Source organism: Miniopterus natalensis, chromosome 16 (assembly GCF_054644295.1).
Source record: "Miniopterus natalensis isolate mMinNat1 chromosome 16, mMinNat1.hap1, whole genome shotgun sequence".
NCBI classification, from domain to species: domain Eukaryota; kingdom Metazoa; phylum Chordata; class Mammalia; order Chiroptera; family Miniopteridae; genus Miniopterus; species Miniopterus natalensis.
This window is the reverse complement of record NC_142096.1, coordinates 31,321,531-31,339,888: the sequence shown is the minus strand read 5'-3', so window position 1 is coordinate 31,339,888 and position 18,358 is coordinate 31,321,531. Positions and strand designations below refer to the sequence as shown.

The window sequence follows — 18,358 nt, the reverse complement described above, 5'->3', positions numbered from 1 at the left end:
AGGTGAACTCCTGCTCTGGACTCAATTCAGAATTCACGACCTTCAGAAACCTTTGCTGAGTCCCCACACTGGGGCAAAGACTCGCCCACATGACACATGACCCTGTCCCCTCCTGGCATCAATTTCTACATTTTTTTTGGTAAGAACTTACAACACAGAGTTCCACACATGGACTCGGGAGCCGGAATGGAGAAGGTTTGTGTCCAAGTTCTGTTACCAACTAGCTAAGTGAACTTGGCCAAGTTACTCAAGGAAGTCTCAGTTCCCACATCTGTGAACTGCAGATAAGAAAACTGTCTGCCTCACAGAAAATGTTGCATGAGGCCACATGTGCAGAATGCTTTGTACTAGTACAAGGCAGATAATAGACGCATAATAGCTGTTACTACTGTCACCGTTATTAAACTCTTTACACTACCCACCTTCATTTAATCAAGGTTTCTGCAGAATATCAGAAACCAAACCAAAACAGGGCATACCTAAATAATCAGGCCTGGAAAAAAACTAACTCCTCAGTAACACCCAGTCAAAACGGACAGTGTGAATTCGTAGCCAATGCAGACAAATGTGAAAGCGACGATTATTTCACTATGATAGTCAGACTCTATTTCCTCCACCTAATTTGGGATTTGATTTCCACGCCCAAAGATACCACTTACCAGGGTAGGTGGACCCACAGAATGATCTTTCCCGTGAAGTCTCACCTGGGCAGGTGCACGTGTCAAGACAAAGCAGAAAGAGGCTGGCGAGGGGGTTGGAGAGGCTGAGGGCGTGACCCTCGCGATCCTTCTCACTTCCTTTTTTCACCGACTGTTTGGCACGGTTCCCACCACGCCCGCGTCGAGCGCTGTGACGCCCCCTCGGCGGCGTCCTCTTGCAGGAGCCCCGCGCTCGCCCCACGCTTTTCTTGCTTCTGCGGACACAGAGGCCGCCGACGCTTGGGGAGCACAGTGGCCCAGCTCTGCCAAGACAGTGCGAGGTCGTCTGGAAAGCGTCTCGCCGCGGACCCCCCAGCCGGAGCCCCTCGGCCCTCGGCGGCGCCCCGCTCCGGCCGCGCCCGGGCGCACGGGCAGCGCCGCGCAGGACGCAGGTGCGCGGGGAGGGGGCGCTGAAGGCGCCGGGCGAGGAACCCGGAGCTCGAACCTGCGGACCCAGCGCGAAGTAGAAACTGAAAGTACACTGCGGCGAATCCTACGGAAGTTCTAGGAAAGGCAGAGCGCAGAGCCCGCCGCGGCGTGGGCCGCCCCCCCTGGGATGGATGAAGCGGCGGGCGCGGCGTGGGGCAGAGGAACCAGCCGCACAGACGGCCGCCCGGCCCGACGCCCGGCACCTCCGCGCACGCCAGGGTCCCGGCAGTGACCATGGGCTGTGGGAGCCCGCTCGTGCTGCAGCTGCGGTCATCATGACCACGCCCGCCTCCCGCAGACCATGTTCCATGGTAAGCGCTCCGCTCCCGGCGCACAAGTTCGCGCGCCCGGCGCGCGGGGGGCTCCGGGGCGCGCGGCCGGTACCCGCTCCCAGGCGCGTCCGGGAACAGCCCGGCCTTGCACTTTGGACCTGCCGAGGGCACTGGCTCTCCCACAGGCGGCCGGTGGCCGCGCCGGATTCTCTGGCCCGAAGCCACCGGCACCTGGGGCCGCTGCGCCCGGCAGGCGGGGAGAAGCGGTCCCCGGAGCCCGCTCTCCGTCCCGGGACCGAACGCCGCAGCCTCCGCGCCGCCCGGCCGGGCAGCCGGCAGCCGGGGCTCTGCCCGCCGCGCTCAGCACGCCGCCCTCGGTGCCCGCGCCCGGCCGCCCTCGGTGCCCGCGCCCTGGCCGCGCCGGGGGAGTACTCACGGGCGCCGGCGCCGGGAGCGCCTGGGCTCCTGCAGCTCCGGGCTCCGGGAGAAGTGAGCGCGCCGCTCCCACGGGACGCGCTTTTAAACCCTAAGGGGACAGGTCTCTGGAAAACCCCGTTTTCCTCCCCCGGCGAGCCTGGGAGTTTCCGACCGGGGCTGTACCGTGCGCCTTTTGCTGGGAACCGGGTCCCGGGGCTGGCACCGGGAGCGGCCCGTTTCAGGTTTCTATTTCTTGCTATTTGGGGGGCTTCTTGACAGCGACAGGATTAAATCGGCATGACTCCGAATTCTAGACCCTTGCTGAGATCGAATCTCTTTTATCTGTGCGACATGCGGAGTTCAACTGGACAAGGGCAGAGCGGGGCGAGCCGGGCTCGGCTCGCAGTCGTGTGGCCGCTCTAAAGAGCGCAGACGTTTACTGGAAGGAGAAATGGGGCGAAGAGATGTGCGGGGAGAGGATCTGAGGGAAACTGGGGTGTTTCGCAGTAGATACCTCCTCTAGCAGCAGGAGCTGGGGGGGGGGGGGGAGGCCGCTTGCTGGTCCTTTTGATGCCTGGTTTGCGTGCTTTCCTGGCTCCACCAAGGGACCCAAAGAGCCCTTTCCCGTGTCAGAGGCATTAAAGAATCAGGAATTGACGCAGCCCAGCATTAAAATAATCAGCAGCAAAATAAAGGGCCAGGGGTTAGAGTATAGAAGGCAGTTATGGACGCAGATTTATAATGGGCGTCCTGGGGAAGGTCATGGAGATTTAGAAATCAGGTCTGTCCTGCCCTGGCCGGCGTGGCTCAGTCGTTGGAGCATCTTCCAGTGCACTGGAGGGTGGAGGGTGGTGGGTTCAACTCCGGTTCAGGTCATGGGCCGAGGCTTAGGTTTGATCCCAGGGCAGGGTGTGCTCAGGAGGCTACTGATGGATGTTTCTCACATCGATGTTTCTCTCGCTCTTGCTCTCACCCTCTCTCAAGTCAATGGCCATGGGCCTCCTGCAGCTACTTCTTCCTGGATGGCTCCTGGTTCCATCTAATCCTTGCATCACCTCTGACCCTAAGTGAAAGCTAAAACAGGAAAAGGAAACCGGGTGTGCATCATGACCAAGGAGCCTTTATTTCCTGAAACATTTCTCTATTAATCCACATACCATGAGTCCTTAGCAGCAAGCAAGGCTAGAGCTCCAGATCGCCAACAGTGATGATAGTAAGTGGCTTTCTGCCTTTTGTTTCAGTAGGTTTCACTGGAAGCTTAAGGGTAGGGCTGCTCTCTCCTTTTACTTGGCTACATCTTCTGGGAGCTGAAGTTATTCAGGACCTACTGTGTGGTTCTCAGCTGCGCGATCTAGTTTAGATAACTCGGTCATACCTGAGGACCCAAAAATGGAACAGTCACAAAAAGGGAGAGCTGAGGAAGATGAGAAGACCTGGACAAGAGTAAAGGAGAGCTCCATGGCCCCACATCCATGTCGAAAGGTCTTAACCAGAATGGAGAAGGTCGTTTCATAGGACTAACTTCCATGTGCTGTTCACTAGTGGGTTTTTTCCCCCTGGTTTCACCTCTGACAGACAGCCTAGTGTAAGAACAGCAAGTGAACAGTGTCTTCTCCCTGAGATGAGAGCGTGTGATGCCGTGTTCCAGAGCTGGGCCGGCAAGTACCTTAGCCAGGTTCCTGGGGAGCAAGGTGGGTGTAGGACACATACCTTGACTGCACAGCACACAGTTGTTTCTTTAGGAAGCAGGGTAGCCTAGTGGCCAAAAGCGGAGCTTCTAGACTCTTCAAGCTGAGAAACCTGACTTGGAATCTTGCTTCTTAACAGGCACATTATATACGGGGCAAAAAAAGTTTCTTTGGGCTCCAGATTCTTCATTTGCAAAAATGTTAATAATTAGCCTTGTTATTATATAATAAGACTGACCTCATGAAATGGTTATGAAATATTATATGCAATGTCATAGGTTGACTTCAGAAATGTCTGCAAGTATTTGTCACGGAATTTGTGGATAGAATTTATAGTGCAGTCTGAATATACTTGTGGCGGCTATTAGATGTCTTTATGTGAGCACCATCAGGTTCGGTTTTTTTGTAACTTTAAAAGCTCATTTGCATACAACATACGGGCGGCTTCTATTCATTACCATATTCTTTACTCACCCTCTTGCTGGGGCCCACTGATTAGGTTAGAACCAACTTTCACACTCAGATGTCTTTCGGTTCATCCTGGATGTCTTTTGACCATTTTTTAAAATTCCCAGTGAAAGTAGGTCTATGTAGTGTTTATAATGGACACTCAGTTAACAGTTATTGGTCTCAAAGACTGATGGAAAATTGGGTTCAGTGGATAGCAGAAACTAATTTATCTATGTTCACTTTGACCCTGTAACTTAAGTAGCTGATGACTGAATGTATCATTTGGCTTAAATTAAAAACCAACAAGAATTTTTCCGATAGCCATCATTTTGGTTTAACCAGATTCCCTACTGGAAACAAATTCTCCAGTTTCAGTCCCTTCAGGAGATCTAAAGAAAACTCCACAAGCCCAGCTTGCCTTGCGTTATGTCTTTATGGTTTATCTTTTTCGTAACCTAATGAAAAGGTCAAGGTTGAGAGAAGTGCGGGTGTCTGTGTATAATTTGAAACAAAACAAAACGAGAGTCCTTTTCCCATTGTGACAATGCTAAAAGCAAGCTCAAATGATATTAATATTATTTACTCTACGTGGTGTGGAGGGAAGACTTCAGTTACCAAAGTGCAAGTCATTAAGGAGGCCAAAGTGCAAGTCCTTAAGGAGAAGTATGTCCGAAGCCCTGGGCGTGTTTGCAGCCTGGTCCCTGAGGTGATTTCAAATATAAAGAGTCAACTGTATTTCAATGGCCTGGTAGGTTATGCAAATTAAGGTGCTTCAGAATTGGAATTGGCATGGAGGGATGGTTTTCATTTTACAAGTCGGGGTGAAGCATCAAAGACATTCTTTCCTTCGTTCAGTCAACAGCCCATTGTCACATTAATACCAAAACCCTGTCTCCACCCTGCAAACCCTCGGTGCTCCGCTCTGTCCTAGACCACCTGGGGCTAACTTATTTAACAACAATGGCAGCAAAAGACACTCTTTACTGACAGGTCAAATTATGCTTTAGAATTTGAAACTAGTTGTAATACACAGAGGAAGACTGAATTTTCCACCAAGCCATCTTCGGAATGCATTGATAAAGTGCCTTTCAGTGACCAAATAGGCTGTTATGAATTTGGAAGCGCTAATTACTGAAAGCTGAGGTGAAGAGGACCTGAGGGCTGGTGCTCTATACATTGAAAACCAAACAATCTCCTTCATTAAAGCATCAAAATCTGTCCTTTGAAATAGCGTTTACATATAATGGTAAAAATGCCTCTTTTTCATTCCAGTGCTTAATGTATTTTATTTATTTCCCTTAAAGCTCATTTCAAGTTATGCGCTGTTTAACTTCTTTATCATCTACTCCTCCCAAGGTGTGCTACGGGGACACCTGTAAGGGGACCCAGGAGAGTTTGTCTCTACAATGCATACGGTTCTGATGGCAAAGTCAGGGCCTGGTAAATCATTAGTAGTTGTTCATGTCTGGGAATCTTGAGGATGAAAGAGCAGAAGCAGAAGAGACGGCAGAGCTGAATACTATTATGTGGAAGTGTGATTATGTGTGAAGTGTGAAGACAATGTGATTGCATGTTATCGAAAGATTATGGACACTTCGGATCAAATCCTGGGGAGGCAGTGCACTCAGGTTAAAATCCATACCTGGCAGCTACTTGCAGAACTACTATGTATATGACACTTACCAGTGCTTGGCACTTGGTAGGTATTCAATGAAAGGTCTCTAGTGCCATCATTATTATTAATCTCCTAAGTGAATTATTGCTTGTCATGTATATAGATATTTCGTGGCAGAGCAATGAATGGAATCCAGGTCTCATTTTGTTTCTCTTGCCTTGTCAAGTGTCAGTGACATGTGAGGATGAGATTCATGTAGGATTCGTGTTTGTTCCCAGATCTGCTACCCAGTCTACCTTGTCTGTTTGTAAAACATGGGTCATTAATAGCACATAATTTATTGGGGGGTGCTACCAATTTTTAAAATATTTTTTTGGTAGTCTTCACCTGAGGCTGTTTTATTCCATTGTTTTTTTCGGAGAGAGTGGAAGGGAGGGAAGGAGGGAGGGAGGGAGAGAGGAACATCGATGTGACAGGTACATGGACTGGCTGCCTCCCGCACAAGCCCGGACCAGGGAAGGGGAGCTGGAACCTGCAAGCGAGGAATCAAATCCTCTACCCTTTGATGCAAGGGGCCAATGCTTTAACCACTTAGAAACCCAGCCAGGGCAACTACTGATTTTTATGTGACAGATGATGGTATCATAGACGACAATGTTATTGGGAACTTTTTGACATATTTAACAGTCTTTAGGTCATTGTCACAATGTTAGTACCGTGGGTTCTAAAGGGTATTGTTTGTGATCTTAATCAGAGAAGGAGCACATGTACAGTGAAAGTTCCTTTGGGAAATTCACAGGAAAGATGTCAGTGCAACTCAAAAGTTCACAGAAAGATGCAGAAAAGATACTCTGGCAGGCTTATGAAGAATTAAGTCCCTGTATAACCAGATTTTAATATCTTCGGGAACTAGTCTGTTCAGGAATCAGTCAATTACTACTGCGCCAAATGATACCATTCATAATTTCATTCCTTTTGATTAGACCCCTAATTAGGAAGGCTTATAAAAAAATCATTAGTTAACAGGGTGTGAAGTTACTTAGTAGGCTTTTCTAACATATCAAGAAGCTAAACAGAGCAGTGTTTGACGAGACTATGGGTCTCTGGGTACTTGGAAACAGAAGCTACTGAAAACATAAGGAGTCTCAGAATAGAAATGTCAACGTCGCCACAGCACTGTGAAGGGTAAGCCATCGCTAAAAGGCAAAAGTACAATCACAGAGCAGTGCCATGGAGGTCCACCTGCAATGCCTCCTCCAGGAAGCCTCTGGACCCTTGGACAACCATCGGGCTTTACATGCATACACAGTCACATGCCATAGATCATAAAATGTCAAAATCATGTAACTTCTTCACCCATCACTCCTTTACCTGTCCACCTGTAGATGCCTTTTCCTGTGGGGATATTCAACATAAGTCAAAATTGGATAAACTGTGTTCATGCCCTGCAGCATTTTCCAGAAGCAAAGACTCTGCTGGCATCCACCCCTGCTCTGCAACTTTCCCAAAAAACAATTTCTCAGTAAAATGGGAAAGAAACCTAAACGCTAAAATTCTGTCCTACTTTGGTTGTTGCTTCGTATTGAATTTTAGAGTTCTTCCCGCTCTACCCGAAACCCGAGATGCTTGTTTACAAAGATTAGAAATGCGTGATCGGGGCCATTGCAATGCCACAGTCACATTAGATCATATGACTTCCCTACATTTTCTTGTCTGGCTTCTTCTTACCTAGTGTTGGCCTCAGTTTCTTTTAGGTATATCTTTGGAATTCCTCCCCTGATCCTTGTTCTGTTGCCAGTCGCATCATCCGATTGTGAGATTGAAGGTAAAAAGGGCGAAGAATACCAGCATGTCATCATGGTCAACCTCAACAACTTGGTAGGTGCTGCTTCTGTTTTCCTCACATTTTAACTCGTTGGGAGAATTTGATACATATGCAGTTTTATAGTCAAGTATCCATTTATAATTCTTGAAAGTGAAATGACTAAAGGATAAAATGCAATAGCTACTAACTATGTGTTTTCGTAGCCGGCATCACTATAGCCTCTCAAAGTAATTCTTTCCTAGACCTTCAGATTCCCACAGCTGTCCACCTCAGCCCTACTGCCCTTCACCATCAAATTCCCCGTGAACATAATTTAGCATAACTGCATTTCCTCCCCTCCCATGACCAGGAGAGGGAAAATAACAGAATATAACATTAAAAATGATCATGAAAAGAGATATATAGTTATTTCATTTTACTTGAATATGTGCACGTGCATATATATGACGTTTGTATTTTATACATATGCATATATCATATGCTGTGAGTTAATTTTTCTATTTACTATGGACAATAATTTTTATAATAGATTTTATTTTAGAGCAGTTATAAATTAACAGAAAAGATAAGTAGAAAGTAATGAATTCCCAGATACCTCCTCTCCCTGCGCACAGTTTCCCCTATTAGTAACATCTTGCCTTTGTGTGATACACTTGTTATAATTGATGCATTATTATTAGCTAAAGTTCACGGCTGACCTTAGGTTTCGCTCTTTGTGTTGAACAGGTTTATGGGTTTTAACAAATGCATAATGTCATGCGTCCACCACTACAGTGTCATACAGGATGGTTTCTCTGCCCTTAAAAATCCCGTGCTCCACTGGTTCCTCCCTCCTGCTCTCCCCTTGAACTCATGGCAACCACTGAGCTGTTCGTGGTCTCTGGAGTTTTGCCTTTCTGGAATGTCATGCAGTTGGAGTCATGCGTATATAGCTGTTTTAGACTGGATTCTTGCATTAGTAATCTATAGTTAAGGTTCCCCCATGACATACTGTGGCTTGATGCCTCATCTCTCTCTCTTTTTTTTAAAATTTACCTTTATTTTTGAAAGTATTACTAAAGTTCCCTTTTTTCCCCATTGATCCCCTCCACTCTGCATCCCTCCCCCAGGCCTTCACCACACTATTATCTGTGTCCATGGGTTATGCATATATGCATATTAAGTTCTTAGGTTAATCTGTCCCCACCCCCCCCACCCACCCCTGCCTTCCCTCTGAGATTCGTCAGTTTGTTCCATGCTTCTGTGTCTCTGGATCTATTTTGTTCATTTGTTTATTTTGTTCATTAGATTCCACATATGAGTAAAATTATGTGATACTTGTCTTTCTCTGACTGGCTTATTTCACTTAGCATAATACTCTCCGGGTCCCTCCCTGCTGTCCCAAAGGGTAAGGGATACTTCGTTTTTCACAGCTTCCATAGTATTCTATGGGGTAAATGTCCGAGAAGATGCTTGATATGATTTCAATCTTCTTGAACTTGTAGAGACTTGTTTTGTGTCCTAACATGTGGTCTATCTTTGAGAATGTCCCTTGTGCACTTGAGGAGAATGCATATTCTGTAGCTTTGAGGTGAAATGTTCTGTAAATATCAACTAAATCCATCTTATCTAGTGTGCCATTCAGAGTCACTGTTTCCTTGTTGATTTTTTTTGCCTGGAAGCTCACCTTTGGCATGGCTAAGTCTTGGGGTAAAGAATTCAAGTCGCATTTTGAAAAGGAGTGGCTGCCATCTGTCCTTCCAAACAAACAGACGGGTGGTGAGCCAGATTGGGAAACAAAGGCATAAAGTGTGTTCTGGGAGGAGGGGAATCTGTCAGTGTGGCGCTGGGAGAGATGCTCGGTGGGGTAGCTTGCTGATCTCTAGGTGCTTTAGACAGTGCACTCCTTGAGTGAAATGTTTTGAGCCTGTGCTTCCAATACACATTTAACATTTACATATGATAGCATTTTCATAGTATTTTCATCTACCTTAATAATGACACATACAAAAGTGAAAATTTACCATCATGAGATTAGAACTACATTGTGATAGAATTTCTAAAATTTCAGATCATCTACTGTGGACTCCGCTTTGAAGACCACATACATAGTGGAAGACACAAGTGAACCTATGTGTTATAGCAAGATTGGGAGCGATCTTGATGTAATGGTATTTAGACTTTATTCTTAACTAAAAGTCAATAGTGATTCAAACATAAAAGTAACAATTAAACTGAGGAACAAAATAGATTCAACGACACAGAAGCATGGAAGACTGACGAATCTCAGAGGGAAGCTGGGGTGGGGTGGGGCTGGGGAGAGATTAACCAAAGAACTTATATGCATATATGTATAACCCATGGACACAGACAGTAGTGTGGTGAAGGCCTGGGGGTGGGTGGGGGTGGAAGGGGTCAATGGGGAAAAAAGGGGACATCTGTAATACTTTCAAAAATAAAGATAAATAAAATACAATAAAATACATGTTTTTGAGCATTTACTATGTGCAAGGTGGGCCACTAAAATAAGTAGTGGGCCTTGATCTTCTATAATCTATGGGGATGGTGGAGACACGTGTCACTATAATACAAAATGATAATAGTACATACATTACAAAACAGTTTCATATATATTCTCTTATTTGAGCTTCACAGCATCTCTATGAGATGATGATGATGATGATGACAACGATAATAGTAACACAGATTCAGGGTTTGCTGACTGCCAGTGCTGCTCTGAACACTGCCCTTGTATTAATTTTATAATTCTTACAACTCTGTGGAATAAGGGTACTGAAACCCAGATCACATAGATGGCAAGTGGCAAAGCTGGAGTTTAAATGCAAGCGTTCTGGTTCTAGAAAATGCCCTTATGAGGCAAAGCAAGGACGATCCCCTCCCTTGTTTTGCGGAAGATCATGGGTTAGGGAGTTGTGATGATAACTTTAAAATGGTGACTGGACTGGTTGAACTGTAGGGAAAGGAGCTGGGGAGAGGAGCAGGGGTTGTGAATACTGTCACAGTCTAGATGAGCTCAGTCAGGTGGAATCTAATTGTAGAAGGAAATGGAAGTGATGAGAACCTTTGCGTAGAGTTCAAATAAGGTCCAAGGCAAGGGAGTGACTCATTATTTCTACCTTCCTCAGAGGGAAGGGGAGATTTCTAACAATGATAAAGGCCCTCAACTTTATATGATCTGCCAAATAAGGAATTCAGATTCCTAGAATTGGGATGACTGAGCTAAATAGAATCAGCATTTTAAGTTTCTTAATACACATAACCAAGTTATTTTCCAGAAAGGACCAAATCAACTTACAGTTCTTACAGCAATAAAACTCTTGTCAGCATGGAGTATTCGTTTTGCTAAAATCTGCAGGCAATGGAAAAACGACCTTTTGTTTCAATTTACATTTCTTTGGTTGCTTGTGACATTGCCCATTTTTTACATTTATTCATCACTTATATATATTTTTAATTATTTTGCATTGAGATAAAATTCAGTTTACTTTTTAAAGTGTACAGTTTCGTGGCTTTTCATGCATTCACAGGTTGTGCAATCACCACCACTCTCTCCATCCAGAACATTTTCATTACCCCAAAGAGAGATGAAACTCATTAGTGGAGACTTTCTATTCCCATCACCAGAGGCTGGCAGCCACTAATCTATTTTCTGTCTCTATGGATCTGTCTTTTCTAGGCACGTCATAAAAATGGAATCATACAATAAGTAGCTTTTGTGTTGGGCTTCTTTCACTTTGCAATACGTTTTCAAGGTTAACCGTATTATGGCATGGACCACTGCTTCATTTCTTATAGATCAGTAATATTCTGTGCCATGGATATACCACATTTTGTTCACCCCTTCTCCAGGTGATGGGCCTGTGAGTTGTTTCCATTATGAGTGATGCTGCATAGTGTTGATGTACATGCTTTCGTGCTACTCTTGCATATACACCTGCAAGTGGAATCGCTGCATCATATGGTAACTCTACGTTTAACTTTCGAGGAAATGCCCAGCTGTTTCCACAGCGGCCGCACCGTTTTCCGTCCCCACTCGCAGTGAATGAAGGCTGCAGTTTCTCCACATCTGAACCAGAACTTGCTGTCTGACATTTTCACTCCAGTCATCCCAGTGCGTGGGAAGTGGTGTCTCATTGTTTTTGGATTTGCATTTCCCTAATGGCTAATGCTCAAGCATCTTTTCATTACTGACCATTTTTACTGGCCACTTGTGTATGTTCTTTAATGAATCATCTCTTCAAATCCTCCGCTCGCTTGTAAATTGTGGTGTCTTTTTATTGTTCCATTGTGAGAATTTTTTATGTATTCTGGATCCCAGACCTTCATCAGACAGGCAGTTTGTAAACATCCTCTCCCATCCTGTGGGTAGTCTTTTCACTTTCTTTATGGGGACCCTTGAAGCACAAAAGTTTTTGTATTTTGAGGAAGCCCAATGTATGTATTATTTTTTTCGTTTGTTTTTGGTCATGCTTTTGGTCTCATATCCAAAGTCACCAAGATTTACACCTATTTTTTTCTAAGACTTTTATAGTTTAAGCTCACATTTAAGTTTTGATCCATTTTAGTTAATTTTCGTATATTCTTTTCCAGCTGTTCCTGCACCTTTGGTGAAAAGATTGCTTTCCCCATTGAATTGTCTTGGCACCTTTATTAAGTAGCAATTCAACCCAACTGTTTGGGCTTATTTCTTTCAATTCCATTCCATTGTCTATCTGACTTTCCTAATGTCAGTCCCACACAGTTTTGATCACTGTATCTCAGTAGTTAATTTTGGAATCGGAAGTGTGAGTCATCCAACTATTTTTTTTTTTTCAAGATTGTTTTGGTTTTCATGGGTCTACATCATTTACAGTCAATTATTGATATTCTAGAATTTATCTATACATTTTTAGGGATTCTGTTATTTAAAAGCTGTAGAATTTAAATGCAATGACAAAGTCTCTGGTGATATCATGCCTCTGCGCAATAATTTAACGACATAAACCCACACACTTGTAAGCATGGCCAAGTCAGTGGCATGGACAGAAGCAATGACCTTTGAGAGGGTGGTGATGAGCTTAAGGATATCTTCTCCCTTATAGTCCTCAAGATCCTTTGTCATTCTCCTATTGGCTTTTATTGATATTCCTATTATTTGTTTATTGATATTCCTATTATTTGGTAAAAGCTCATTTTATAATAAGTATAATAATTTTATGACTGTCATACTTATCAGAAAACATTTTCCAGTTTATCATTTACTTTTTCATTTTGCTTTTTGATGTACATTTCTTTTTATATCTTTTTGGATTTGATTTACTAATATTTTGTTGAGGATTTTTGCATCTACGTTCATGGGAGATACTGGCTTATCGTTTTCTTTTCTTGTAATGCCTTTACCTGGTTTTGGTATTAAGGCAATGCTGGCCTTATCGAATGAGTTAGGAAGTATTTCCTCTGCTTCCATCCTCTCAAAGAAATTGTAGAGATTTTGTCCAATCTATTCCTTAAATTAGTAGAATTGGTAGAATTCTCCAGTAAACTCATCAGGGTCTAGTGTTTTCTGTTTTGGAAGGTTATTAATTATTGATTCTGTTTCTTTAATGGACATAGGCCAATTCAGATCATCTATTTCTTCTTACATGAATTTTGGTCACACATGATTCTTGAATCTTAAAGTAACGAAAAGCAGCAGAACAAGATTGGGGGGGGAGGCTGGCCTCCTCCAGAAGAGGACTGATCACCTTGCAAAGGAATGTAAATAGGAAACCAATAAGCATGGTGTGGTTGAATTGTAGGATGCAAGATGAGAACTCAATCCTCAGAGGAAGCCTGGACCACTCAGGGCTGTGCGTGCCGTAGGAAGGAGTCTGGACTTTCCCCTAAGCACCAGCAAGTCACTGAGGAGTTTGGAGATAGGTGGGAAACACTTCATTTAAGTGCTATAAGGATAGTAATCTTTGTCCTTTGTATTCACTGCTGTACTGAGAAGAACTTTCAATATTTGATGAATGAATGAATGAGAAATGAAATAACACTATCATATTTTATTTGCAACTTCTTTTTCTGACAACCATGTAGCTAATTTGTGGGGTAGGGTGAAAAAGTAAGGAGACACAGTAGGAAACAACTTCAGTAATTTAGCTGAAATTGTTGACGGGCATATGCCAGTGCAGTGATTCACAATTTTAGGGTACCTCACAATAAGTGAAAGACTTGTTAAGACACAAGTTGCTGGGCCTCACCCCCAGAGATTTCTATTTTTGAGGAATTTCAGTGATGTGGGAGGCTCACTGGACCATTTCATTTGTGTCCCTCCCTTATTTGGAAATAATTCATGAACTCAAAAGAGAAAAATTGGAATAGTCCCTTGATTTTAGTCTGATACCTAAATTCTGTTGCATCAGATCTGTAAAGCCATATATTACACCCTGTGGGTATTAGCTGAATGGGTTTCCTTGTTTGTTTTTCAGCAGTTAGCTCAACCACAATAAAAAATAGAAAGAAAATTGAACCGTAAATTCAATTACCTATTTAAATCTTCACCCAAGGATATGTTTTTGTTGATTTTAGGGAGAGAGGAAGGGAAAGAGAGAGAAACATCAGTGTGAGAGAGAAACATTGATCGATTGGTTGCCTCCCGTCTGCACCTTGACCAGGGATGGAACCCAAAACCTACATGTGTGCCCTCCCCAGGAATCGAAACTGTAGTCTTTTGGTGCATGATATGATATTCCATCCAACTGAGCCATACAGGCCAGGGCAGTTAGCTATTATTTTTAAGTTACACATTTTATTTTAGAGTCCATGATTGAACATCCATTTTAAGGATCAATAAAGTAACCTGCATCATGGAAAAGTATATTTCGCTGACCCCCAGTTAGACTGCTTCTCAGTGAACCAGCATTGCAGTGCAGTGTGAGGGGCATTGTATGAAGAGTCAGAAGACCTAATTTGTTACTAACTTTGTTCTTAGCAAGCAGTGTGATCTTGGATACCTCACCTAACCTCTTTGGACTCTTCAATCCCCTATAAAATATGGAAATTGGATTATGCCTGGGGTCCTTCATCGTGCTCAAATTTTTTGAGACATGGAAAAAGTCACGTTTTCCTTCCTTTCTTTATTGCTTACCTGTCTTATTTTCGTACTTTCATAAATATTCATCAATCCCCTACTATGCGCCACGCTCTATGTCAAATTCTTCCAAATAATAAGAACAATAATAATATTAAGTAGTCTCCAATGAAGATATAGTCAAGGATTGGAATGAAATTTATTCAGAAATAATTGTCTTATAAAGCAGCAAACAAGCCATACTTGGAGAAGAAAAGATGATTCTTTACACCATTGACTAGTCCTGTCATCCTTGGGTCATAAATGCATGAGTTTATTTCTGGATTCTTCAGTTCTATTCTAATATATATATTAGAGTGTCCTGTGCCTGAACGCTCTGTCTTTACTGCCATTTATCTGGAATAAGTTTTGAACTCAGGAAGTGTGAGTTCTTCTAGTTTGTTCTTCTTCAGGGTTGTTTGGCTATTTCAGGTCCCTTGTAATTCCATATGGATTTTAGCATCTGCTTGTCAATTTCTAGGATGAATTGAACTGCTTTGGGATTCTAATAGAGACTTTGTTGCACCTATAGATCAATTTGGGGGTTATTTTCTTTTAAATGATGAATAATAATGCTTATAATCCATGAATATGGGATGTTTCTCCATTTTTTAAGATTTTCTTTAATTTCTTTCAACAATGTTTTTTAGTTTTCAGACTGTAAGCTTTGAACTTCTTTTGTCAAATTTATTCCTAAGAATTTTATGTCTCTGATGCTATTGTAAGTGGAATTACTTTCTCAACTTCATTTGAAATTTGTCTGTGATTCTTAACTCTGTACTCTTTGTACACTTACCTAAGTTTGTATCTTATTTTCCCTTACTAGTCTATAAGTATCTCAAGGACAATTTATGTTTGATTCACCTTTATATCCCACAGAATGCTCAGTACCTTGCACTTAGTAGTTCTCCGTATAAATAAAAATATGAATTGTAATAATATATGCTAAATAATATATGAATTGTAAATCAACACCATAAATTAGTGAGAAGCCAGAATTTGTTTCAATTAGGTTAAGGGGTCTTTCTCTTGAACATTTGTTTCTTTGGAAATTTGTTATGGTCCAATATCAGGTACTTTTTTGATATTCGATATAAACTAGTTTTGAATGTTATGCATTATTTTAGTCATAAAAATTATTTTGCGTAAACATGACTCATGCAGTTGAATTATATAACTCTTAGTCACCAGAATTGAGGCTGGTTAAAATATGAAGACTGCTAGAGAGGGCCAAATACTTTCTAAGAATGACTCAGTCTGATACCTGTTCATGAAGAGCTGCCCTTTGTTTTAAGTTATGAAATTTAATATCTAATGACTAATAGGTTATAACTGGCTTTTACAGTTTCTAATATTTTTAACTCTGTCTCTGTTCCAGAGGCCCTCGGAGATTCAACTTCTATCTTGGCTCTCAAATACCCGCAAGTGTACACCTCTTCCATGAACTTTAGAACCATTTAGTTCAAATGTCAATTATAAGTCTCTACCTAGGTGTACTGTGGCACATCATGCTCAATAGATAACTAATTATCCTCACTTTTATCTGTTCCTGATTCTGCATTCTGTGTCTTAGGTAACAGCATGTGTCCATTCATTCAAACCTGAAAGCCTAGAATCATCCTTGACACCCTCGCTCTTTAACATCATTCATCACCAAATCCTATAGAGTAATATATCTCTGTAACACCTGTATAAGTCATTCACTCTACTGACTTCCACTACTATAGTCTTAGTTCAGGTAGCCCTCAAAAACCACTGGGACAACTTCCACAGCCTTCAGTAGGCCCCTGGGTGATCTCATTACCCCCAGTGTACACCTGTTCTCTTCACTGGCATTTGAATTATCTTTCCAAAATTTAAATCTGATATTCTCTCCCCTTTTTAAAAACTCTTTACTACTTTAAAGCCTCTTTATTTTAAGGACAATTTAATGACATACCTTCTCACCACTCCTGTTCAACATCTTTTGGGTAATCCTAGCTAATACGGTAATACAAGAAAAGGGAATAAAATATATACAAATGAAATAAAATGGTTTTTGTTTACAGATGACATCATTGTCATCATAAAAAATACAAAAGAATCAACAAAAGAACTCCTGAATCGAATAAACAATTATAACAATGTTTCAGGATACAGGTTTAATATACAAAGGACAATTGCTTTTTTATATACCAGTAATGAACAATCGGCATTTAAAATTAAAAGCACAATTCATATTAGCATAGAAAAGATAAATACTCAGTTATAAAAATAACAAAATATGTACAACATCTATATGAAAAAACTTTGATGAAAAAAATCAATGAGCAACTAAATAGAAAGATACTCCATGTTCATGGATAGGAAAACTCAGTATTGTTAAGATGTTAATTCTTTCCAATTTGATCAATGCAATTCCAGTAAAAATCCAGCAAGTCATTCTATGGATATCAACAACCTGATTCTAAAGTTTACAAAGAATGTTAAAAGACCCACAATAGCCAGCACAATGTTGAAAAGAAAAATAGAATACTGACAGTACCCAAACTCAAGACTTATTGTAAAACTAGAGTAATTAGAACAGTATGATATTAGTGAAAGAACAGACAAATCAATAGAACAGAATAGAGAACCCAAAATAGACCAATACTAATATAGTCAACTGATCTTTGACAGAGGATCAAAGCCAATTCAGTGGAGAAAGGATAGTCTTTTCCACACTCACAATTCACCTTTTACCTTTCATAGAAATTGACTCAAAATGGGTCCTAAACCTAAACTAAAACTATAAAACTCATAGAAGACAACATAGTAAAAGGTGATGGAAAAAATAAAATAAAATTTGGTTGAAATGGCAGATTTTATGTATATAAAACCATTGAATTGTGAACCTCAAATAGGTGAATTATAGTATGTGGATTATATTTCAATAAAACTGCTAAAGAAAAAAAATCTAGGTGACCTTAGATTTGGTGGTAACTTCTTAGATATAACACCCAGTAGTACAATCCATGAAAAATAAAATAAGGTTGAACATTAAAATTAAAACTGTGCTGCAAGAATAAAAAGACAAGCCAAAGAATGGGGAAAATATTTGCAAAAGATATATCTGATAAAGGAATTGCTTTCCAAATATCCAAAGAACTGTTAAAGCTCAACAATAACAATAAAAAATGGGCAAAAAACCTGGACAGACACCATACCATTCTATTTAGTGGAATATCACGGTGATAAAAAGAAATGAGCTACCAAGCCACAAAGGACACAGAGGCATCCTAAATGTATATGATGTGAAAGAATCCAGTCTTAAAGGTCTATTTACTGCATGATTCCAACTATATGACCTTCTAGGAATGGCAAAACTATGGAGCCATTAAAAGGATCAGAGGTTGCCAGGGGTTAGGAAATGGGTGGTGCATAGTGTAATTTTAGAGCAATGAGACTGTATGACACTTTGATGGTGAATACATGACATACATTTGTTAAAACCCAGAGAACTTTACAGCACAGAGTGAACCCTAATGAAAACTATGAACTTCAGTGATTAATAATGTAACAATATTGATTCATGAATTATAACAAAGATACCGCACATTAATGCAAGACATTAATAATAGGCACGGATGGATGGAGAGGAGGGGACACATGTGCACTCTCTTCTTTTTAAGCCTAAAAGTGTTTTAAATAGTAAAGTCTATTTTTAAAAGAAAATAAATACATTAATTAATTAAACATAGAAGATCAGCAGTATTTATGTTGAGGCTACATAAATTCTCCAAATCCAACATCCCTTGGTATGAACAACTAGTTGCTAGGGAGGAAATAATTACATTTTCATAGATATTTTCCTTGGCAGAATGACATGAAGAACTTAACCTGTAGTTTTTTG

The 18,358-nt window shown here is 41.6% G+C and overlaps 1 protein-coding gene across 5 annotated transcripts in view; it reads left to right on the top strand.

Moving 5' to 3' along the window:
* The first annotated feature begins 1,428 nt into the window (after positions 1 to 1,428).
* Positions 1,429 to 18,358, top strand: part of IL7 (interleukin 7) — a 40,932-nt gene continuing 24,002 nt past the window's right edge. For 4 of the 5 annotated variants that reach the window (XM_087825182.1, XM_087825181.1, XM_087825180.1 and 1 more), the window contains exons 1-3: positions 1,429 to 1,438; positions 7,314 to 7,451; positions 8,612 to 8,615. In XM_087825182.1, the coding sequence (XP_087681308.1) occupies positions 1,429 to 1,438; positions 7,314 to 7,451; positions 8,612 to 8,615 (152 nt within the window). The remainder of the gene's footprint in view (positions 1,439 to 7,313; positions 7,452 to 8,611; positions 8,616 to 18,358) is intronic. The other variant, XM_087825179.1, reaches the window with a different exon arrangement.